This window comes from Acanthochromis polyacanthus, chromosome 9 (genome assembly GCF_021347895.1).
Source record: "Acanthochromis polyacanthus isolate Apoly-LR-REF ecotype Palm Island chromosome 9, KAUST_Apoly_ChrSc, whole genome shotgun sequence".
Lineage (NCBI taxonomy): Eukaryota > Metazoa > Chordata > Actinopteri > Pomacentridae > Acanthochromis > Acanthochromis polyacanthus.
In genome coordinates this window covers 34,430,639-34,451,996 of record NC_067121.1, presented here as the reverse complement: position 1 = coordinate 34,451,996, position 21,358 = coordinate 34,430,639, and the positions used below count along the sequence as shown (strand labels likewise).

At 41.5% G+C, this 21,358-nt stretch overlaps 1 protein-coding gene across 5 annotated transcripts in view; it reads right to left on the bottom strand.

The window, feature by feature from the left end:
• The window catches only part of carmil3 (capping protein regulator and myosin 1 linker 3), a 108,811-nt gene extending 91,537 nt beyond the window's left edge, over positions 1–17,274 (bottom strand). For 4 of the 5 annotated variants that reach the window (XM_051953235.1, XM_051953238.1, XM_051953236.1 and 1 more), the window contains exons 1-2: positions 16,984–17,274; positions 12,119–12,213 (exon numbers count right to left, since the gene is read on the bottom strand). In XM_051953235.1, coding sequence (XP_051809195.1) covers positions 12,119–12,213; positions 16,984–17,041 — 153 coding nt within the window. In that variant the 5' untranslated portion in view covers positions 17,042–17,274. The remainder of the gene's footprint in view (positions 1–12,118; positions 12,214–16,983) is intronic. The other variant, XM_051953237.1, reaches the window with a different exon arrangement.
• Positions 17,275–21,358: the final 4,084 nt, after the last annotated feature.

The following is a 21,358-nucleotide window of genomic DNA, read 5'->3' as shown; positions in this document are numbered from 1 at the left end:
GAACAAAAATAGAATTCCACTTTAAGCGTAAAGAATATATCGATCAAATGAAAAACAAACAGCAACCAGTTTTGCAATTATTCAAGCATCATTTAAGCTTTGGTTTAGACTGTTGGTTTGACCAAGCAATCTGATCGGCTCCTGCAAAAATTGTGATGGATTTTCTGAACAATTAAACGGGTAAGTAACTGGCAAGATAATCAATACTGAAAATTACTGTTAAATTGGTGTTAAATGGGGTAAAACTATAATTTGTGGTGAGAAGAAATCCTTGTCCAGGGAGGTCGAGGCTCACAGAGCACACTTTCGATGGTTCTCTTCAGAATGTACTGTAGCTGCCCTGACAAAGCATGTACTGCTGCATGCAGTACGTACACAACGAGGACATAATACTTTGTCACTACACTGCGCCTTAAGCTTTGACCGTCTTGCTCATACATCTCTCGCAGTCTGCAGTGTGAAATCACTTGTTTGTGCTTTCGGCGGCTCCAGCTTGTAACTCGAGAGAGAGACCCTGATTTGATGCATCTTCTGCTGCACAGAGGATTGTGGGTCAGAAAGGCCAGAAAATCATGCCGGCATACTACTGCAAAACAAAACCAGATGTAGTTCGACATCCTGCTATTTTATCGTGCACTATTTGATACAGTATGCAATGAAATGTGTTTGTGGCGCGCTATAAAATAGAAGCGTGGTGGTGTGGGTGCTGGAACACACCCACTGTGTTCTGTGGAGATGGATTGTCCAAAGTCACAACAGATTTATATTTCAGAACATTACTTTCAAACCTCCACTGTGTTTGTGTAATTTCAGAGCCCTAACTCTCAAATTAAATCTGACTTTTTAAAAAGCCAGACTGCACTTGGGAGGAAGCAGAGTTTTCTCATTTTGCTTGATTACATTTGTTTGCTTTCTGTACCTTTGGTTAATTTGGATGAAACCACATTTTAAATCAATTTGAAGAAAAAAAACTTCACCTGAAGCACTTTGAAATACCAAAAAAGCCCATTTATATGGACCGGTGCTAAAATATGTGATAAAACACACTGCAGCAGTAGATCATCATTTGATCATCAATTGCATTTAACAGATGGTTCGGGAAACTGACATAGCTGCCATAACGTAAAAATAGTTATATCTTTGCGTTAAAGTAAAGAGTGTACAGTAACTTTCAGACTGGAGATAATAGACAGTGCTTACAGAGGCTCTATGTTGCCTTATTTATTATTTTCTTAGATGATCAGTTCATGCCTGCAGCAATATTATTACATTTAAGCAGCGCAAATGAAAACTCTCCACTTCATATGAATAAACCTGTCCAGAGGAAACAATATCTGCTGAAAATTAAAACAGCTCTGATGGAGTGATTCATCCTGAGCTTGATCCGGTGGCTGTGACTGTGTGCAGCAGCAGCAGCTCTGTGGTTTGCTTGTTGAAAAGCATGCAAGGTATCACTGCCACATAGATCACAATGACATGTGTGAAGACTGAAATAATCAAATAAGTCACCTGCTGTGCTCAGTGCATAAATCGCGCTGAGCCGCTCCCACTCAATTTGGAGACGGTATCGATCCTGCTGCTGTGCAACTGCTCTTTAATGAAGTCAAAGGAGAAAGAAGGCGGCATTCTCCGTTTGTTTATTCGGGTCAACGCAGCATCTGAGCGCAGATTTGCATGTGAGCTGGTCGTGCTGCCATACTAAAGGAGGTGAAGCTCAGTTCTGATGGTCTCTGGTCCAGTTTAACCCCTGGTTCTTGCCCTTAAAACAACTTTTGTAATAATCCAATTGCAAGGTATTCCAAAAGAAAGAAGGGGCAATTCAATGTTTGTGATTTATGTAAAAAGCAACATCTCACTTTACTTACATATTCCCATTTTTGCACTGCTCTTTACGTCACATCATGCAATTAACAATGTGTCACAAATGTCCAAAAACCAGCACAAATCTCACTCTAAGGAAGGATAAAATGAAGAAGATCCACCTTTTTCTTGATTTTTAACTCCTACCATAAAGTTAATATCAAAATTAGTAGAAACAAGGCCAAGAAGCACTTCACATGAAACAAAGAGAATCGAGGTGTCATGACTTGACATTACTTCAAAATATTTAAAGTAACTGTATTGTGATTACTAAATTCAGAAACCATGATGTGCAACATTACTGTGTTACAGAAAAATGTAATGTTTCTTTCTAGAGCCAACTGTGAACCGCACTAAAGTGGCTTTAGATGTTACTTTGTATTTATCAGTGGCAGAGTGAAGCTCAAATTAAAAGCAGAGCAATTTATCAGGCTACTTTTTTGGCATAAAAAAAAAACACTATTTTTCACGTTTATGTATAAGAACAAAAATGAAATTAATTTAAAATAATATCTAACATAATTTCCATAACAACTCCACTGCTCACTGGGTGCAGTTTTCACAGATTTCTACCATTCCTCCATACAATCCTGGCTCATACACACTCCAGATAAATGAGTCGTGTGTGTGACTTAACAAGAAGATTCATTTTGTTTCCGAAGCATCGAGCCATAAGGAGAAATTCTACAACTACTACTAATAACTGGCACAAACAGCTGAAGTCAAAACCACATTTTTCCCCCTCTTTCATGTGGCATTCTGGCAACCTTGTCCTCCACAGATCAATCAGAAATCCTAAAAGCTGCACGGAGATTCGTTTCGCGCTCGGGAAATCCTCCCGAGATGAGATGGTCAACTTTTTTTTTTTTTGATCTGGTCAGCCAAAGAGACAGCAGGTGACAATCTGAGGAAGTGGCGAGAGACGAGGACTGGAACGTGAAGATGATGGGATGGGGGTGTGACAGAGGTGCCCTTGCTGTGATGGCACAGCGTCAGAAGCTTGAGTTCAAAGAGCCAGCCATTCTGCCGGCCCCCGAAGCAGACTGAGGGCAGGGTGGGAGCTGCGTGTCATACAGAGGGAAGTGCATGTACAGTACGCGCACAAACAACAAAAAGCAGTCCTCCTCTGGCCGTGTGTGTTTGCGTGCATGCGCTGCAGACAGGGCAGAGGGCGGGGGCTTATATTAATCATAAGCTGTCAGGCTCTGGGTCTTGCACTTCAAAAGAGATGGTGCAAATCAAAGTGTGTCTCTGGGTCGTGTGTGTGTGTGTTGCGGCGTTGCCTCTGAGGGAACAAGCAGAGGATCAGTGCCAGATTTGGCCGCCCGCGGTATTTCTGGCTCGACCACAAGGGCATTTTAAACACACATGCGCACACATACACACACATACACACACACACACACACACACACACACACACACACACACACACAGCAGTACAAAATCAGAAACATTCCAATACAGACATTTGCATAAGTCCAGCATGCTAGCGGAGCACACACTTCTTTTTGACTGTCGCGCACGTATAACGATGCACAATAGCATGTTAAGCTGGCTTTGGACTACACTTGCTTCGCTCGCTCTCTCTCTGCCCGTCGCGCGCACACGCAGTCAGCCACCATCACTCAAGTGATCTAAGCATCATAAGAACACAACCCTGCCATCAGTCAATCTGTCAGCTTACGCGCATGTGTGTGTGCGTGCCTAAGTGACAGCGGGTTTGAAAGCACAGATGCCCCTGGTCCTGCTTCATAAGTGGACTTTAGAGTGGTAGAAAGAGAGAAAGAAAGAGAGAGAGAGAGAGAGAGAGAGAGAGATGGAGCCAAATCAAAGGAAAGAAATGCAAAGCTCAAAAACACATCTTGTTCCAGATTCGCTCATAAAAACCGAGTCTTAAATCAAAGAGATGGCGTGCAAGCACTCTGAAACCCAACCTCTTAAACCGAGGAAAAAGAAAAAGGAGCAGATAATGGGAAGAGGTTGCGGGGTTGCACTATAGATGGGAGGAAGAGATGAGTGCACAAGGAGGGCTGAAGAGAGGAAGGGCGAAAAAGCCGGGAGTAAAGGAGGACGAAAAAGAGGAAACAAAAAAAAAAAATTGTGAGCAAACGTGAGATTGCGGGGCGAGATAGAGGAGACGAGCAGCAAAGAAGGGAAGCAGTGGATGCAGGAGGATGGAGACAATGAGAGCGAGGGAACAAAAGAGAGAAAGCAACTCAATAGGATGGAGAGACAAAATAGAGGCAGAGATACTCCGAGGTGCCTTTCAGGCCTGACAATGCACGCGCACACACACTCTCATTCACACGTTCTCTCTTTCCCGGATGCCGGCGGAAAGGAGGGGGAAGAGAGAGAAGGTCAGCAGTCACACTTCATAGCCTCTCCGCCATGGGCTACCAACATGTGTTATGATAATCAAAAGAAAGCTCAGTCCTAATTACAGCACAGAGCGCTCGCCACGCACGGTCAGATGGTAAATCTCGATACTTTCAGAGAAAATGACTCCACGCTGACAATCTCTCAGGGAAAAGCCATGAAAAGAAACTCGGCAGTAACGTTCGCCATTACGCCGGCATATTATGTGTTGTGGGGAAGCTGAAAGAATGGAAGATTCTGCCGCCAGCACAAGCAGTCTCTGCTTTACTGATTTGTACGCCGCTTCCTTTGTACAATCCAACACACAGTTGGATTCTCAGCCTTCTACAAAGGCCCAGTTTCACCGTTTTAAGTTATGTAATTCAGCGAGCATGTCTTATTTTTAATCTGTGTTGCATCGTACTGTAACACTGGCTCAATCCTACATCAGTGGCCATACATTCACTATCCTGCAGGCTCGGTTCTCTAAAATACAAACCACATAGGATGCAAAATGAATGAATAAATCAATCCTGGGTTTCAATCTGGACTGGGACTGTTCTGCCGCCTCCAAATCTCTTCCCTCTTGTTTCAATGTACAGTGCTGATGAAATCACACACGCCAAAAATAAAGACTCTTTGGAAGCCTCCCTGGCTATTTCGGAGTAGTTCTGCTCCTTGGCACGCTGCATCTCTCATCTCCCGGCACCTACAGTACGATTTCAAGACGCTCAGTGACATTCTCTGTCAAAAGGTATTCTGGGAAATGCTGCAAATTAGTAATTGAACAAGATAGCGCTAGATGAGTATAAATAGGTTCAGTGAAAAAGCAAATTAAAGCACAAGTCGGTGGATTTCATATGAAATGCTTATAAAAATGTGTCTCCAAGTACATACACCTACACCAAGCAGATCTAAACCAGCGAGCAGCTACACATCAGGTGGTCGGGAGTTGGCTCAAAAAAAATCAATTCACAGAAAAATACATGTATTGATGGAAAAAAAGAGGCCATTTAATTCCATTCTGTCACAGAGGCAAAGTTGGTAAAGTTGGTCCTTGAAACATTCTTTCACCTTTCTGACAGGATTAATAAGACTGAGCTGGAGGACAAGGAGCAGGTTAGCTTTTTAGCACATACATTGCCCCTTAGCAACATGAGCCCTTGGTTATTTTCAGGGTAATTTCACTGCATTTACTGTAATGCTTTTATCTTGGTTGTCATGAAGGATAGTCGTACCTGCTCAGTCTTGTTTTGTTTTCAGAACCGTCTCAGCTATTCAGACCTTCCATCTTTTTTGATATGACAATATTGACATTTTCTCTAAATTAGCCTTTATATCAGGGAAAGAAACAGGTTTAATATCGCAAAACTGCTAGAAAGTAACGCGCATCTCGCCATAAAATGCAGGCAGTAGAGATATGTTTTTATAATTGTGGAGCAATATCGGAACCATAACGGTGTAATACTGCATGACTTCAAAGCCAGGGGGAAAAACAGTTTGATTATTGTTCAGCTGAATTGTTTTTACTGGGGTCTTCACATATGTCATCCTGGTTGCAGAGGTGGCAAACAAAGCAACTGTTTGCCCTCCCATCTCCAAACAATGAACCAAAAAATGGTCACTTGGATTGTCTCGACTTCATAATTGCCACTGCCTGCATGCACACAGCTGCAAATTTATTTTAAAAAAAGCACATCCATTATTTTGTGTTTGTTTTTCATACAAAGTGGGATGTAAGGTCGGCTCTATTTTGGAGAAAATGTGCTGCAATTTAAAACTTGAATTATTTTTAACATAGAGAAACAACTAATTTCACCAGAAAAGCTAAATTATGCCATTTATTTTGAAATGTGGTACATTATGAAACAAAAGGGACTTTGTGACTTCCTCAACCGAGGAGCAGGAGTGTGAGAGTGGGTAAACGAACTAGTAAAGATATTAGTTTGCAAAAGTTTCATCCATCTTCACAACTTTATTTCTGTATGTACAAATATGTACCACATATAATTACAAAATTCTGCTTTTATTCTTTCTTGTGACATATTATTATTAGGGCTGAGACTTTAATGTGTTAATTTTGATTAATGAAGTACAGAAAAAAATAACACGTTAAAAAGATAAAAGATTAACCGTACCTTTCTCAATTCTCTAATTTCTGGCACACCGGGAACACTGATGCACACTCCAGTCCAGTAGGTGGCAGTAATGAACCTAAAGGACGTACTGTAGTGACGTCAGCACGAGAAAGTTTGGAGATCAGCGAAGGAAGATCAGACCGCACTGCTTGGTTTGTTGGGTGGAAAGTTTTCTTTTAGACTTCCCGATAGCATCTTGGATAAAAGCGTGGTTGTGTGCAAATTGTGCAAGAAAGAGTTTTCTGATCACCGCAGCACTTAAAGCCGACGGCATCACCTCAATGCAAAACACGTTGCTGTTAGCAACAGAGCAAACGTTAGCTACACAGGACTGTCGTAGCTATCCCATAATAAACCACTTTTCAAGACATTAGACATGCTTGAGTTTACAAAAAGTTGAATATAATCGGTATAATTGCACTTTGTGTTTACAGAAATCTATGAATGTAGTAGATCGATGAAAAATGCAGAAATGAAACAAACATTTTTGTTGTTTAAGTTAATTATCCGCCAAGGAGACGGATCCTCGATGGAGTTATGTGACAATCTGTGTTGGTTTGTTTGTCTTTCATTAACTTAATTATAAACTTTTAGTTTATAAAAATAATCTACGTTTTTTATAAATGAAAACGTATATTCCTAAAAAAACAACCATAAAAATTGTACTATTTATCAGACCCAGAATAAAAACAGAATGAATCTATGGATTTTCAATTTTTTGAAGGTCCCTGAACTACTTCTGCTGATGTTATGTTCCATATGTGAAAAAAACAACTAAATCCAGGCTTTAAATCATGTTTTTTCTATATGTCCAATTTTAAAATTTTATAAATTTGAAATTAGAAACATGTATACGTCTAGTCATTGATTCAGGTCAACAAAAATTTATCTAAATTGAAAAATTTTACCTATTGTGTCAAATATTGCGATTTGACAGAAATGTGATTAATCACACTGAATCACAAAGTATCCAATTAGATGATTTTTTTTTAATTGTGTCTCATCACTTATTATTATATATCATTGCATAGATATATGAGCCTTGATGTGAGGATTACTTGGTGCATATATTAATATAATTATTATCTGAGCAATAAGTTTGTGACTAAATTTCACTTTGAAAAAGGGGTGTGAATTTGGTCTCGCAAGTCATTCTGTTTTTGTTAGAAATAATTAATCCTGAGAAGAGCGACCATATGGAGGAGTCCTGAATCACCAAGAATCACTATTCCAGTGGTATGTTTTTCTGTATATAAAGCTGTTTTTTTTTTATTTCAACCTTAAAAGCATCTTATGTGGATACCATACTGTGACATGTAATGTGTCTTCTCCACACCTTGATAAAGCCCATGGTTTTCAAACTTACTATCCCTCTTTGCAAAGCAACTTTTCCATTATAACCTGTAGTCTACGTGCCCAATATAAGACAAACCTGATGACTTCTTCAGAGCCACAGAAGAAACCATAACACTGCACAAATCAATGAGGTGCCTCTATAATCCTAGTGTTCCCCTGAGAATTTTAACTCTGCAGGTTTGGATTTGCCACCACTGAATTACCTCAGGCTGTGGACGGGTCAGTTAAACACAAGTCAGTGATAGAATTTGCCCTGGACAGAGCACGGAGGAACAGAGGTAATTTGGCCACTCCAAAGAGCGATAAAATTCAATAATTAAGACGACACACAGAAAGAACACAGAAAATGCTAATTCATGGAGATGATGTCAAAAAAAAAAACAAGGAGTAAATGAAACATAAGAAGATGTAAAAACAATAAAAGCAGATGAGTAAAAAATGAAAACAACTAAATTAAAATGAGAAGAGGCAAAGACAACTCAATTAAGGAAAATGAGATTCATTAAGATGGATTTAGGACACGAGGAAGGAAGGAATCTTAAAATAAGGTATTGATAATGCTGATTAACTACAAATGGGAGGCAGACTTTGCTGCTACGAGCTCCAAGTCGGATCGATTTCATTTACAGAACTTAGCATGAAAACACAAGTTAGTCTCAGGGGACTTTTATGGGTTTTTTACAGTCTGTGAATTCTTCAGGCTCTCAGTTCAGACGAGGATAATCTCTGTATTCAATACAATTCACACGCACAGGAATTGTGATACGCCCTTCAGAGTTTTTTTTTTCTTTTAGTTGAGTTACAAAACAGCAGAAATGAAGGCCAGATGAACAAAAAGCGACATAGAATCTGCCATACCTACGCCACAGAGGGTTGCTTTGAGGTGAAAGACTTTTCCCTTCCAGAGTTTTTTGAAGAGGACATTCGTGAGGTGAAGTACTACAGCGGTTCTGATCCGAATTAATTTGACGCTCAGCAATGTAAAAGAGGACGGTGTCAGCCTCAGAGTGCTGACGTGACTTTAGTTAGGAGGGGAGAATGAGATCCCAAATTTGGACTCATCAGACCAAAGCACAGATTTCCGCTGGTCTAATGTCCATTCCTTGTGTTTCTTTGCCCAAACAAATCCCTTCTGCTTGTTGCTTTTCCTTAGTAGTGGTTTCTTAGCAGATATTTGACCATAAAGGCCTGATTGGTCAGCTGATGTAGAGATGTGTCTGCTACTAGAACTCTGTGTGGCATTTATCAGGGTTCTAATCTGAGGTAGCGTAATTTCTGATTTCAGAGGCTGGTGACTCAGATGAACTTATCCTCAGCAGCAGAGGTGACTCTTCCTTTCTGGAGGCAGTCCTCAGTGAATTAGTTTCATCACGGCACTTGATTTTTGCGACTACACTTAGGGATACATTCAAAGTTTTTGCAGTTTTCCACACTGACTGGCCTACGGTTCTTAAAGTAATGATGGACTCTTGTTTCTCTTTACTCAGCTGATTGGTTCTTGCCATGATATAGATTTTAACAGTTGCCAAATAGGGCTGTCAACTGTGTACCAACCTGACTTCTGCACAACACAACTGATGGTCCCAATCCCATTAATATTAATAAAGGCAAGAAATTCCACAAATTAACCTTGATAAGGCACACCTGTGAAGTGAAAACCATATCAGGTGACTGCCTCATGAAGCTCATGGAGAGAAGGAAAAGGGTTTGCAAAGCAGTCATCAAAAAGTAAAGGGTGGCTACTTTGAGAAATCTAAAATACAAAACATATTCAGAGTTATTTCATCTTTTTTTTTTAAATTATAGTAATAGTTTGATGTTTTCAGTATTAATCCACAATGTAAAAAGTAGTAAAAAAAATAAAGAACTTTTACTGTAAGTCATCATTATAGATTACATTCATGACTTCCAGAAATTGCTGCCCCGCCATAAACATCGTCCGTACTGTCACAGCCACCACACGAACAAGCGCAGCCTAATGTTTAAATGCAGCACCACTAACTTGACCTCAAACCTCAAATCCTAGCAGAGTCTCATGAGCAGGACCTCCACGTAACCGCAGAACTTAAGTGGGAATAAGCAGCCGAGTGTGTTCAGGACTGTCAAGCAGTGGCACTCTCAGCCAGTAATAGGCCCATTATTAGGTGGGAGCGAGGAAACCGCAGAGTCAACAGGGGATAAAAATGGAGCGACCGATCAGGATAAATAAGTGGCGGAAGAACCAAATCGGCAACTGGGGCATCGCAACACATCAGAGATTTTCTCCCCCTCTTCTCTCCCCTCGTTGTTGCCTTCGCTCCCTTTCCTCTAGTGGGATGCCCTCCCCACTTCTCCCATCACACCCACTCACCCGCTCCTCCCTCCCTCCCTCCCTCCCTCCTTCCACGTCTCTCTCCCCTCCTCAGCCTTTGAAGATGCTTTGTTTTCTGAGTTGCCTCTAATCTTCAAATAGGGTGATCTAATAATGGCTGTAAGAGTGTGAGTGTGTGTGAGCAAATTTTGGTGCACTGAGCCGTGTGTGTGTGTGTGTGTCTGCATATATGCCTCCTGCACATGTCGAACTGCACACATGAGTGTGTGCATGTGTGCGTGAGCGAGTCTGAGTTCAGCCAATGATGGAAACATGCATGTTGATGCACTCCAGCGCATTGCCCAGGGTGCTGTTTGGATGTCATGCTGAGCCCTCCCCATGTCTGTCTGCGATGGGTGGTGGGGAGGAGACAACCCTCGGTGTGTGTGTGTGTGTGTGTGTGTGTGTGTGTGTGTGTGTGTGTGTGTGTCGCAGCGTGATGGCTGGTACAGTCAACACACACCGACAGTTGGATACCAGCAATCTCCGCAGGGAAAAGGGGGCGAAAAGAAACAGCCAAGCACAGAACAAAGACTTTAACAGATACATCAGTGAATATAAACTCAACGGGTAACATCCTAAAAACCCTCTCTCCACAAACTAAACAAAGCAGAGGAGTCGAGATGAAAACTGTGATGCTGTACAGATTTGACCTGCTAAACCTACTTCAGAGGGGGAGATCCACATGAAAGGGAGGATAAAGGTAAAAGAAGGCCTCGCTTAAGCCTTGAGGCTTAGAAAAATGATTTTCAAGAGTAAATTCGAGCCCTGTATTAAAAAGCCATCCTAAAATACTCCACTTTCTCTAACTGCTATGTATGACATTTCTGGGCATGACTGAGTATTTTGTGCACAACACCAAGCAAGACTGAAACAAACAGTCTATTTACAAACTCTCTCATCTGTTCGCCCGTCATACATCCAAACAAATGTATCCATTAGAGTGAAAAGATTGCCTTTTAGAGGGGGTAGACCTTGACAACGAGCTAGAATGAATGCATATATATCCATCTCACCCCTCCCTCCCTCCTTTCCCTTGAAAGAATTAGGAGCAGCGGCGGCAGCAGCCAAGGCCCATTTGGATAGTTAAAAAAAAAAACTCTCGTAAGGCAAAGACCTAATTGAATTGCTTCTGATGGAAAGAGGAGCTCAATACCCTTTTACAGGTTTGAGTAAAGATGGAGGGAAGAGGGGAAGGGCATAAAGGGGAGAGGCAGTGAAAGTGAGAGGCGACCGGCGTGGCGATGGTGGTGGGGGGGAGGAGGAGGGTGATGACAGGGTGGAGAATAATCGAGATGGACAGATAAGGAGTGGGGGGGGAGAGAGGAAACAAAGAGGAGATGACAAAATAGTGGCGAGGGGAGGAGACGGCGGGGAAGAGGAATAACAGCAGAGATGGAAAACTGAGTGAAGTACTCATTAACAGTTGTGATTTGCTTATCGGCTCGCCTTTCCTGGGGAGGAAATGAGCCCTCTCTCGCACGCAGCAACGCCATGCGAGAAACTGATCGGTCGCTAATGTGCCTGACTAATTGACAAATTCTCAATAGCAGCGGCGGCGGCCTCGGCTCACACAGGCTCCTTGAACACATCACAAGCTGCCCACACACCCTCTGGCTACTTCTTCCGTCAGAAAAAACAATAAACGATGCCTTGTATGTACACCGTGTTGGGCTTGCACACATCACACTCTTGCCTGTGGCATTAAGGCCATCCTGCCACATCTAATAAACTCTGAGGACGGACTCAGTAGGCCATGGCGTGGTGTCCACTTCGCTCTGCTTAGACAGCATCTGTCTTAAGCCTGATTTTCACCACGTCTGTTGTGTGTCTGTGAGAGAGCGTAATCTGCGACTTCTTATGGCTCTTTCAATTTGTTGCAATTAAGCCCCATTGACTTTCATTTTGCCTGTAACAAGCCGCCGTTATTCTGTTCCATATTTAACAGCTCACAAGTCGGGACGCTCTCTCTTTAACCATCGATACGTCTTCCACTCAGGCGACCTGGTGTGAAAGCAGAATGACGGGGAGGAGGGGGAGGCGTTGGCGTCTCTTACCAGAATCCGGTCCTCTGATTTGCCGCTCCTCGTGTCCTGCTTGATGGCTCGCACAAACTTAATGGCCTGTTTGTCCAGCACCTTCCTGATGCTCTCTGCAAAAGAAGAGAGATTGGGAGGGGGAGTAAAACAGGAGAGTTAATTGCATAATGTAGAGACATTACAGAGAAAGTGCTACCCTGAGATGCACTCAAACAACACCGTAAAAAGCTTTTTAAAGGGGAAATCCACAAATTTAATAATTCAGTCTGGAGAAGAACCTGGATAAATGAGAGAAAAAAAATGCAACAATTTTGTGCTTGTGTACAGAATTTGATACCTAAACTGAGGATATTTGCCGATACCAATTCAATACAAGGGCACATATTCCTCTCATCTAATCAACTGCATTGAGCGAGTCATTTTTTACTTTATCAAGAAGTTTTAGGTTGTGAAGTGGCATTAGCTCCCTATACGGCACCAAATGAACAGAGCGGAACAGAAAACAATGGAGCTTCTGCCGTCTGAATACCATTTAAGTTAAACTAAGAAGGAACTGCTATATATCGAGCACACTGAGGCTGTTTTCATGCTCAACATTCAGCCCACAGCCCAGTGCTAAAGCAGAATCAGTGAAATGCCGTGACTGAGAAGCCGATTTTAATGTGAATTGGGCTGATACCAGACCTGCTTAATAAGGTCAGCACTGGCATTTTAACAAATCCAGCCTGTTGGATTGGCACACACCTAAGACAGATAACAAGCACAGACTGACAAAGAGAATGTATTTAATGCACTAATGTGGTTTGATCGCAAAGTTATGTGAGTGTTGTGTACAGACAGCACTTTGTGTGGTTTAACACTTTATGGAAAGAAAGGAAAAAATGGAGCAGAGGCAGCGATCTTCAGTCCTCTTGGAGATGTATTGCAGAAAACACAGTAGCTACAATAAAGCAAGCTGGTCTCGAGGTAAACTGAAGCCGACACAGAAACAGTAATGGAACCCTTTGATGCATGACCCATGTTGTTCATCAAATGGTTAAATGAAGTTCTTTACTCCATCTAACATGTATCACGGACCTACTCAACATTTGATTACCACTTGATTCTCTCCTCCAGTCATGAGCTGAATCACCACATTGTGTGCAATCATCTTTGCAGGTTTACATTCAAACTCTGTACAATCTGTATTTTCAGAAATTCTTGTGTTTTGAATGTTGACCCCAGCAGAATGTAGCTGGTAGCTGTAGGTAAAATATTTCACTTTGTGCAACATTTAATAGATAAGTCATTCTGTGCAAAGGCAGACTTTCAAAATGTTACTTCACAATCACCCCTTGTGGCTGGCCTCGTACTGCTAATACCATTTTTCTTTTTGATAAAATCCTTCAGGGATAAAATATTCACATACTGGCCTTCTATTTCATAAGCTACAAGATGTAACTGACTCATATGGCCTTTTTCTATATGCATAGGTCATCAGAACAGCTTATTTGTGTGGTTTTTACTTTCCTAAATAAATACTATCATTATATTTTGGCATATCTACTCGGGCTGCAACTAACGATGCGTCGGCTAATCATCTGAGTGCGATACATCATCAGAAGCGGAAGTGAGCGCACAATGCAACAGAAATCACCGTCCGACCGGAGCGCGGAACACAGACGGACATCGGCGCTGCATCGTGCATATATTATGTATGCACGATACAGCGCGGACATCCGCGATCTATCGTAAACGCGGATGTCAGCGTGTACTGTACAGCTGTATCTAAACGCAGATATCTGTGCTGCATGGTACATACATAATATATGCACGATGCAGTGCCGATGTCCGTCCGTGTTCCGCGCTCCGGTTGGACGGCGATTTCTTTTGCATTGCACACTTACTTCCGCTTGGATGATGCATCGTGCTCAGATGATTAGTCGACGCGTCGTTAGTTGCAACCCTAGTATCTACTTAACACATGCACACATCGTGGAAAAGGCCTGCTTGGATGGACACTTGATTATAACTTCCAACACAATCATCAATGGGAACAGTGTTTCCATGTTTCTGTGATCATTTGCAGGTGGACATTTCAGAATTCATCAGTAGAAACAGCTTCATGTCGAAAATCTGCCACCAAACAAACAGGCCCTGGATGGCTTTATGTCAAGAATCTTCATGGGTCACAAGAGTTGGGTCTACGGCCACAACTCAGAGACCAAAGAGCTCAGTCTCCATACGCGAAGAATGTGCGTCATATCAGGAGCACATGAAGGGCATGCTTAGCGTTTTCTTTGACCTTCATGAGGTGGTGCACCATGCATTTGTCCTCCAGGGTCACACTGTAAATGGTGAGGTCTACTGTAACATCCTGAGGCATATAAGCGAGAACATTCAGCACAAAAGACCTGGCGCATTAGCAGTCGGTCGCTGCATCATGATAATGCACCCACTCAAGTTTCATACATCCACTTAATAAATCTGGCATTAATGTTAATTCAGCACATCAGACCTGCATCTCACAAAAAAATAGTGTGAATCATATGCTGTGGTCTTCAGTTATCAGATCTCAGCCTCACACTTCCAGGAGATTTTGGAGCAATCCTCAAAACACCAAGAAAGGTCGACCTTAACATTTTATTTTTGACTTTGGACACAACATTTGGCAGAACTATCTTGGCTTCAGGTTACTTGCTTGTTCAGGAGGTTTCAACTCAATCCAGTGGTCTCAGCAGATAAAGTTTGCTCTGTGTTAAGAGTGAGTCTGCCATTCCGAAGAGCGGTTTAAACAGCTAAAGTCTAAAGGCAGAAAGAAAAGAAAATTCAAAGGCAGACGAAGGCTATGTGATACAGTCAGAAGTGGAGCTGAAAGATTTGGGTCAATTTGTTAATTAAGAGAAAGCAAAACCGTGAAAATTCATTGAGGATGTTAATATTTTCTGTTTTATGTCATCTCTTGTTTTTGATTCATTTGTCGCCCATCTGTTCTTTGAGCTATTTTAGTCACTTTGAAAAGTAAAATAAACTGAATATCAGAGCACTCACGCAGAGGAAATGACACTTTTTGGTTGGGTCCTATGGAAACAAATCCGTCTGTAGAGTTTTTGTTTCATATTTTCAATAAACATGCCTCTACTTGGACGTAGCTGTCAGTCAGAATACATACATCCCTGTGGTCACTGCATCTTATCTCTGATTTACAGTTTAGGAGGAGACAGGTGGATTATTCCTTTAAAGACAGCCGCACAGGGCTGAACAGTCACCGAGACAAGTCGACAGCTACAAAGACACAAACATGAGGACAGGCAGACACGTACACAACTTCTAGCTCCAGAGGACTCATAACTGGACTATTTTTAGCCTCAGAGAAAGAAAGGAAGAGAGAAAGAAGCAGCCCGGCTCATCTCAGTGGAACCAAACACACCATCCAGAGCTGCAATCTTTAGGGACCTCTACTCCACCATGCCAGGCGACCCCGCTGAAGCTCACTGAACCGCACCAGAGGCCTTCTTCCATTTGCATGTCCTCCACGACAAAGCAACCTGCTATTCGCAAACACCAACCTATATCCGTCAGACTGCAAACACGCACATATGCCTGCAAGCTGTGCGATATTCACGGCCCACATTTTTTGAGAACGAGGGGCCACCCGTGCTAAATATGCAGCCCAGCAGATGGAGATACAGCGAGTCATGCTGTGTCACGATGCCTCACTGGAAGGCACGCTCATAATTCTCACTTTCCCCCCCATCCATCCACATCCGGCAACAGCCATGAAGTTGACTCTCACACTTGACTGAGCAGCGGCAGATGCAAGAGAGGATGGAACAGAGGATGGGACGCTGGTAGATCCGAAGAAGGATCAGCTGAAGGCAGAGAGTTAGTGACATTAAGCTGGGTAAGACCCAATCGCTTAAACCTTTAAACACTCTATGCAGCCCCCCCCCTCCCTCAAAAGGCCTGCTGGTGTCACCTCGGCATCTGCTCCCAAAGAGCTGAACAGGGGGCAGGTAGGAGGGAGGGGGGAGCAGGATGCATCTAACCACCCACCACTGTGTCTTTTACAGATTGATGGATCTGCTCACTCACCTCCTCCTCCCCCTTCCCAACACCCTCCTCCCTTCCCTTCCCCATCTGATCCTGGCATTTGGCAGGTGTGTTAATGGCCTAATACCGGCTGGATCTCCAGGCCAGACAGAAGGGGCTTGGCCAGGTCGACGTGGTAAACAGGGGACTTAACTCGTCGCATCAATATAATTAGCAGTGAGAGACACCTCGTTTAACACATCCAGCTTAAAAGGCGCCGGGCTGCGTGTTTGCACCGTCCGATCCCTTCAGCAGAGACCAGCTCAGTGCGTCCATGTGTGTGCAACTCAACCCATGTTTGCCTTCTGCACGCAAAGCAAAGCAAAAGCGCTCCCGGTCGCACAATAACTCCCACGCACACACACACACACACACAAGAGGGAAAATGGGATAAAAACTCCTAACGAATGCGCATGAAAGCCTCACATGCGCTCACATGGCTTAAAAATAACTCCTGACAGCACCACGGCACCCATGTGCGCGATAAATTTCCACCGCGGCTCTTTATGACAAATCAATCCCAAAGTGAACACTCCTGCGCCGAGATCGATGAGATTACAAATCCTCACAAGCTTCCACAGCCATTAACTCCGGTGTTTTGTTTGGCTTTTTATCACGCCTTGGGAGACATTTCCTGCACTCTCGCCCGCGGTGATAACTCATTTTCGGTTGTTTAAAGAGCACCGGAGTAAAAAAGACAAACTAACCTGCTCTCATCCACCTCTCCGTCCGTTTATTCGCCTCTCTAGGGGCTTTATTTAATGAGGTGCAAACACACTTTGATCGGGGGAAAAGTCACGCTGGGAGCTCACCTGTGATTTCCCTGCTGACGTTCACGAAGCCCGCCGCTGTGGTCTCCTTTGAGGCCATGGTGCGCTCCTCCCGCCGGTCCTGCCCCTTCTTCTTCTTCTTCTTCTTCTCTTTTCTCTTGAATGTCTCTCTCTCTTCCTCTTCCACCTCTTTTTCTTCCCTCCTACCTTCGCGCCTGCAGGTGCTCCGGGCGCAGCAACAGTCCGAGCAGTGTCGGTGTGTGCAGCGATGCCGTGGTGCGCACTGGCAACAAAAAAAGAACCCGTGGAGCGCCTCCGACTTCAGGCACAAAAAAAAGTGAGGGAGAGAGAGAGGGAGGGAGGAAGAGAGAGAGGCAGAGAGAGAGGGAGTGGTGAGGGGGTGGTGGGAGGTAATAAGGGGGTTTGAGCTCGTGTGCGTAATCTTGTTCAAATCTGCCTCATTTGCTCGACATTTCGGTGACAAATTCTATGACAGCGGGTTCCATCTGCAGAGGAGTCCCCTATCAGGACGACATATCCAAAAGCAAAGGAATGAGGGGTCAGATATACATGTCAGGAGCCTTTTATGGGGCCCTTGGTTTGTTTCAGAGTGCAATTTATGATTGTTTGAATTATTAATTAATCGATTTTAGAAGTATTGATAGTGGTCGTTAACATTTCCCAAAGTCCAAGATGACATCCTCAAACATCTCTTCCATTCCCACACAGCAAATCCCATAATTTACAATGACAAAAACAAGGCAAAAACATGCAACTTCTTATGTTAAGAGAATCTGTAAACTAGAGATTTTTTAAAGAACAAAAATGCCAATTAATTCCATGAAATGCAACCTTCACACTGATAAAAATAATAATAATGCAAAGAAATTGGTTGTTTTAGGATGCAACCACAGCTGTCAAGTGATTCAATTTTTTTAAAAATCTAATCACACATTGATGTGGATTAATTTTGATTAATCACTAGGGCTCGACTCGAATATCCAAATATCCGAATATTCGGTTGTTGTGGTGGTATCTGAATATTAACTTTGAGGTCCCCATTCCCCCCCTCCTACAGACTATGAACCAAATATTCTGATATTTGTCAGTAATTGGGCCTGGATATCTGGAGCATTGCTATTCAGACCCATCCTATTAATCACAATTAAATATAATTCATTTTTAATCTATATTAATTGCGTTTCACACACACACACACACACACATATAGACATATATATCACTGACATTTCTTACCTGGATGGCTAATGTGCTGTTGAGCTTCTTCCATGTAAAGTTGGTTGCTTCTGCCACTACTGGATCAACTTTCCATTTGCGCATGTGCTGCGGCACGCCCGACGGTAACTCTGTGTGGACAAACAGCCCGCTGCAGATGCAATATTTTTAATCATATTAATCATGATGATGGATTCATCCGTATTAATGTGCTAATTTTGACAGCCCTTTGTGCAACATAATTACTTTTTTAAATCACTGAATGATCACTTTATGATAAATTATGAGGGTGATGATTATAATTTTCCAAATTGTTGCCTCACATGACTTCACACATCCCTTCCTACCCACATGACAATTCCCACAACTACAATATATACAATGATTAAAAACAGCGGGTTTTCCCATTTAAGAATCCTTAAACAGAGATTTTTTAGTATTTTTGTTTTAATTTTTTTTAAAGGCAACTCATTTCATGGAACATAATGATTTTATGCAATTTTTGAGAACGTCGGGGCTGGCAGTCCGAAATATAAGCATAATAGTTTGTTAAAAAGGCATATTTCATTGTACTGAGTACAACTTACAGCACAGGATGTAGCTTACTGCACAGTCAGAAAGGGTCAAACAATGAAATGAGCATGGATTTCCACAAAGAAATCTCACAATGACAATAGTTAATTCATAAATTGGTTGTTTAAGAAACAGTTCCCATAAATACAATCTATATAATGGTAAACCAGCCATATTTTACCAGAGATTTTTGGTACTTTTGTTGAAACAATGACATAAATGGCAATTAATTAAATGAATTGCAATGATTTTCTGTCATTTTTGAGGACAGCAGGTATAGCAGTTAAGATAGCAGTGAAATATAACCATAAAGACTGATAAACTAGTAAAAAAAATGGAATATTGTATTGTTTTAATTTAAAACTAATACCTATGCTACTCAGTCGAAGAGGACAAATTAGTAGATTTCCACACAAAAAAAGTCTTGCAATGGCAATAATTAAACAATAAATTGTTGTTTATGATTGCAAGTTATGATTATTTTCCTCATCCACTCACTGAATTAAGGACTTTGTGATAAATTATGCTAGTTATACTTAACATTTCCCAAGTCCAAGATGCACACACAGAGACTAAATATGCAATGATAAAAACAGCAACTTTTCAAATTCAAGAAAAAACATAATAAAATGCTATACTATGTTTTTGTGTTTTTGTTGAAAACATGACTTTTGTATCAATTTTAGGACACCCAGGCTTGCAGTTAAAGTAGCAGTGAAAGGTGACTATAACAGATTGATCAATTAAAATACTGTATGCTGCATTGCACTGATAACAAATTACAGCAATGGAGTTAGCCTATGCTGCTCAGTCATAAGGAACCAAATGCACACAGATTTCCACGAAGAACTCTCACAATGACTGTAATTATCGAATAAATAATCAATCAAACACAAGAGGGCCTCAGCTGCAAGAAACATTATCCCTAGAGATGCCTTGTATTCACTGAAGCACAAGATCAAAGTGCCACTGACAACACCATGCAGAGCGGTGAGTAGTCCCGTCTAAACTTTAGAGCGTCCCTGCTGTTATTCTTTAGAGTTCAGAATTCTTTTGTTTGTGATGGGTGTTATTATGGAGCCTCAAATGTTCAATATTAAATGACTTGTCTGAATAAAACATTAGAAAATCAATAATTAATCTGACATACAAATGCATGCCCCCTTTCTATATATATATGTATACATTTAATACCATAATTGCATGTTGCTAACTTTGTACGTCTCTTTCCAGTACTTTGTATTTTGTCCTCTGTGTATGTATCTCTGACTGTGAAGCTACATGTGCCTGATCTGCAGTTACTGCAACCTCCACAGTGTTAAATTCTTCTGTTGTGCATTGTTTGTCTGTTTTCTATTTGCAATCCTATTATCTCTCCCCTTTTCCCTCACCTAAGTCGGGTCGAGGCAGATGGATGCCCTGCCTGAACTTGGTTCTGCTGGAGGTTTTATTACGCTGCTAAGGAACACGGTTCATGTGACGGTTTGTCTGTTTGACTGTTCGCAACATTACTCAAAAACGGACAAACGGATTTGGATGAAATTTTAAGGGAAGGTCAGAAATGACACAAGGACCAAGTGGATAGATTTTGGCAGTGATACAGCATACACAATACAATACAATACAATGCAATACAATATGCTTTCTAGTTCCCAATGTGATGTCATAAATTTGTGTTCAAATATCCATCAATTTGAGGACATTTTGCATGCCACGTATACTCATTTTAAGCTTTTCACATGTCATTTAATATTGCTGAGTCCCACAGACTCTTAAGTGAGTTTACACTTAGCTACAGTAAAATAACTAATTTCTCTTTTAGGCATTTCTTTAATTTCTTCAATAATTGAATTTTCTTAAATTCAGTTATTATTATTAGTGTAAACAGTCCCACACACATTTGTTTGTAGATAATATACATCATTCAAAAGTTTGGGGTCACTTAGAAATGTCCTTATTTTTGAAAGAAAAGGTTTTTCTTTTTCAATAAAGATAACATTAAATTAATCAGAAATACAGTCTAGGCATTGTTAACGTGGTAAGTGACTATTCTAGCCAGAAACGGCTGATTTTTAATGGAATATCTCCATAGGGGTACAGAGGAACATTTCCAGCAACCATCACTTCTGTGTTCTAATGGCACATTGTGTTAGCTAAAGGTGTTGAAAGGCTCATTGATGATTAGAAAACCGTTGTGCAGTTATGTTAGCACATGAACAAAAGTGTGAGTTCTCATGAAAAACATTAAGTTGCCTGGGTGACCTCAAACATCGACTGAAACATGAAACATAGGCTCTATATACAGTTCATGATATAAGAAGAAAAAGAAGTAGAAATTCTGATTACAAATGGATTTCAAAATTATGACTGTATTATATTTGACTCCATGCACGCGCACAGTGTTTAGTGTTTTACTTGATTGCAGGGTTATATATTTTTATTATTTTGTTTCATGCCTGCTGCCTGGCCAAAAATAGAAATGCAAAAACTTTGCTTAAAATTTCTAATACAATTATGGAAATGTTTGAGAAGTCAACAAGACTGATTAAAAATAAATAAATAAGCCTCAATTATTAATCAACGGTGGAAAAAACAAACACTGGCAACC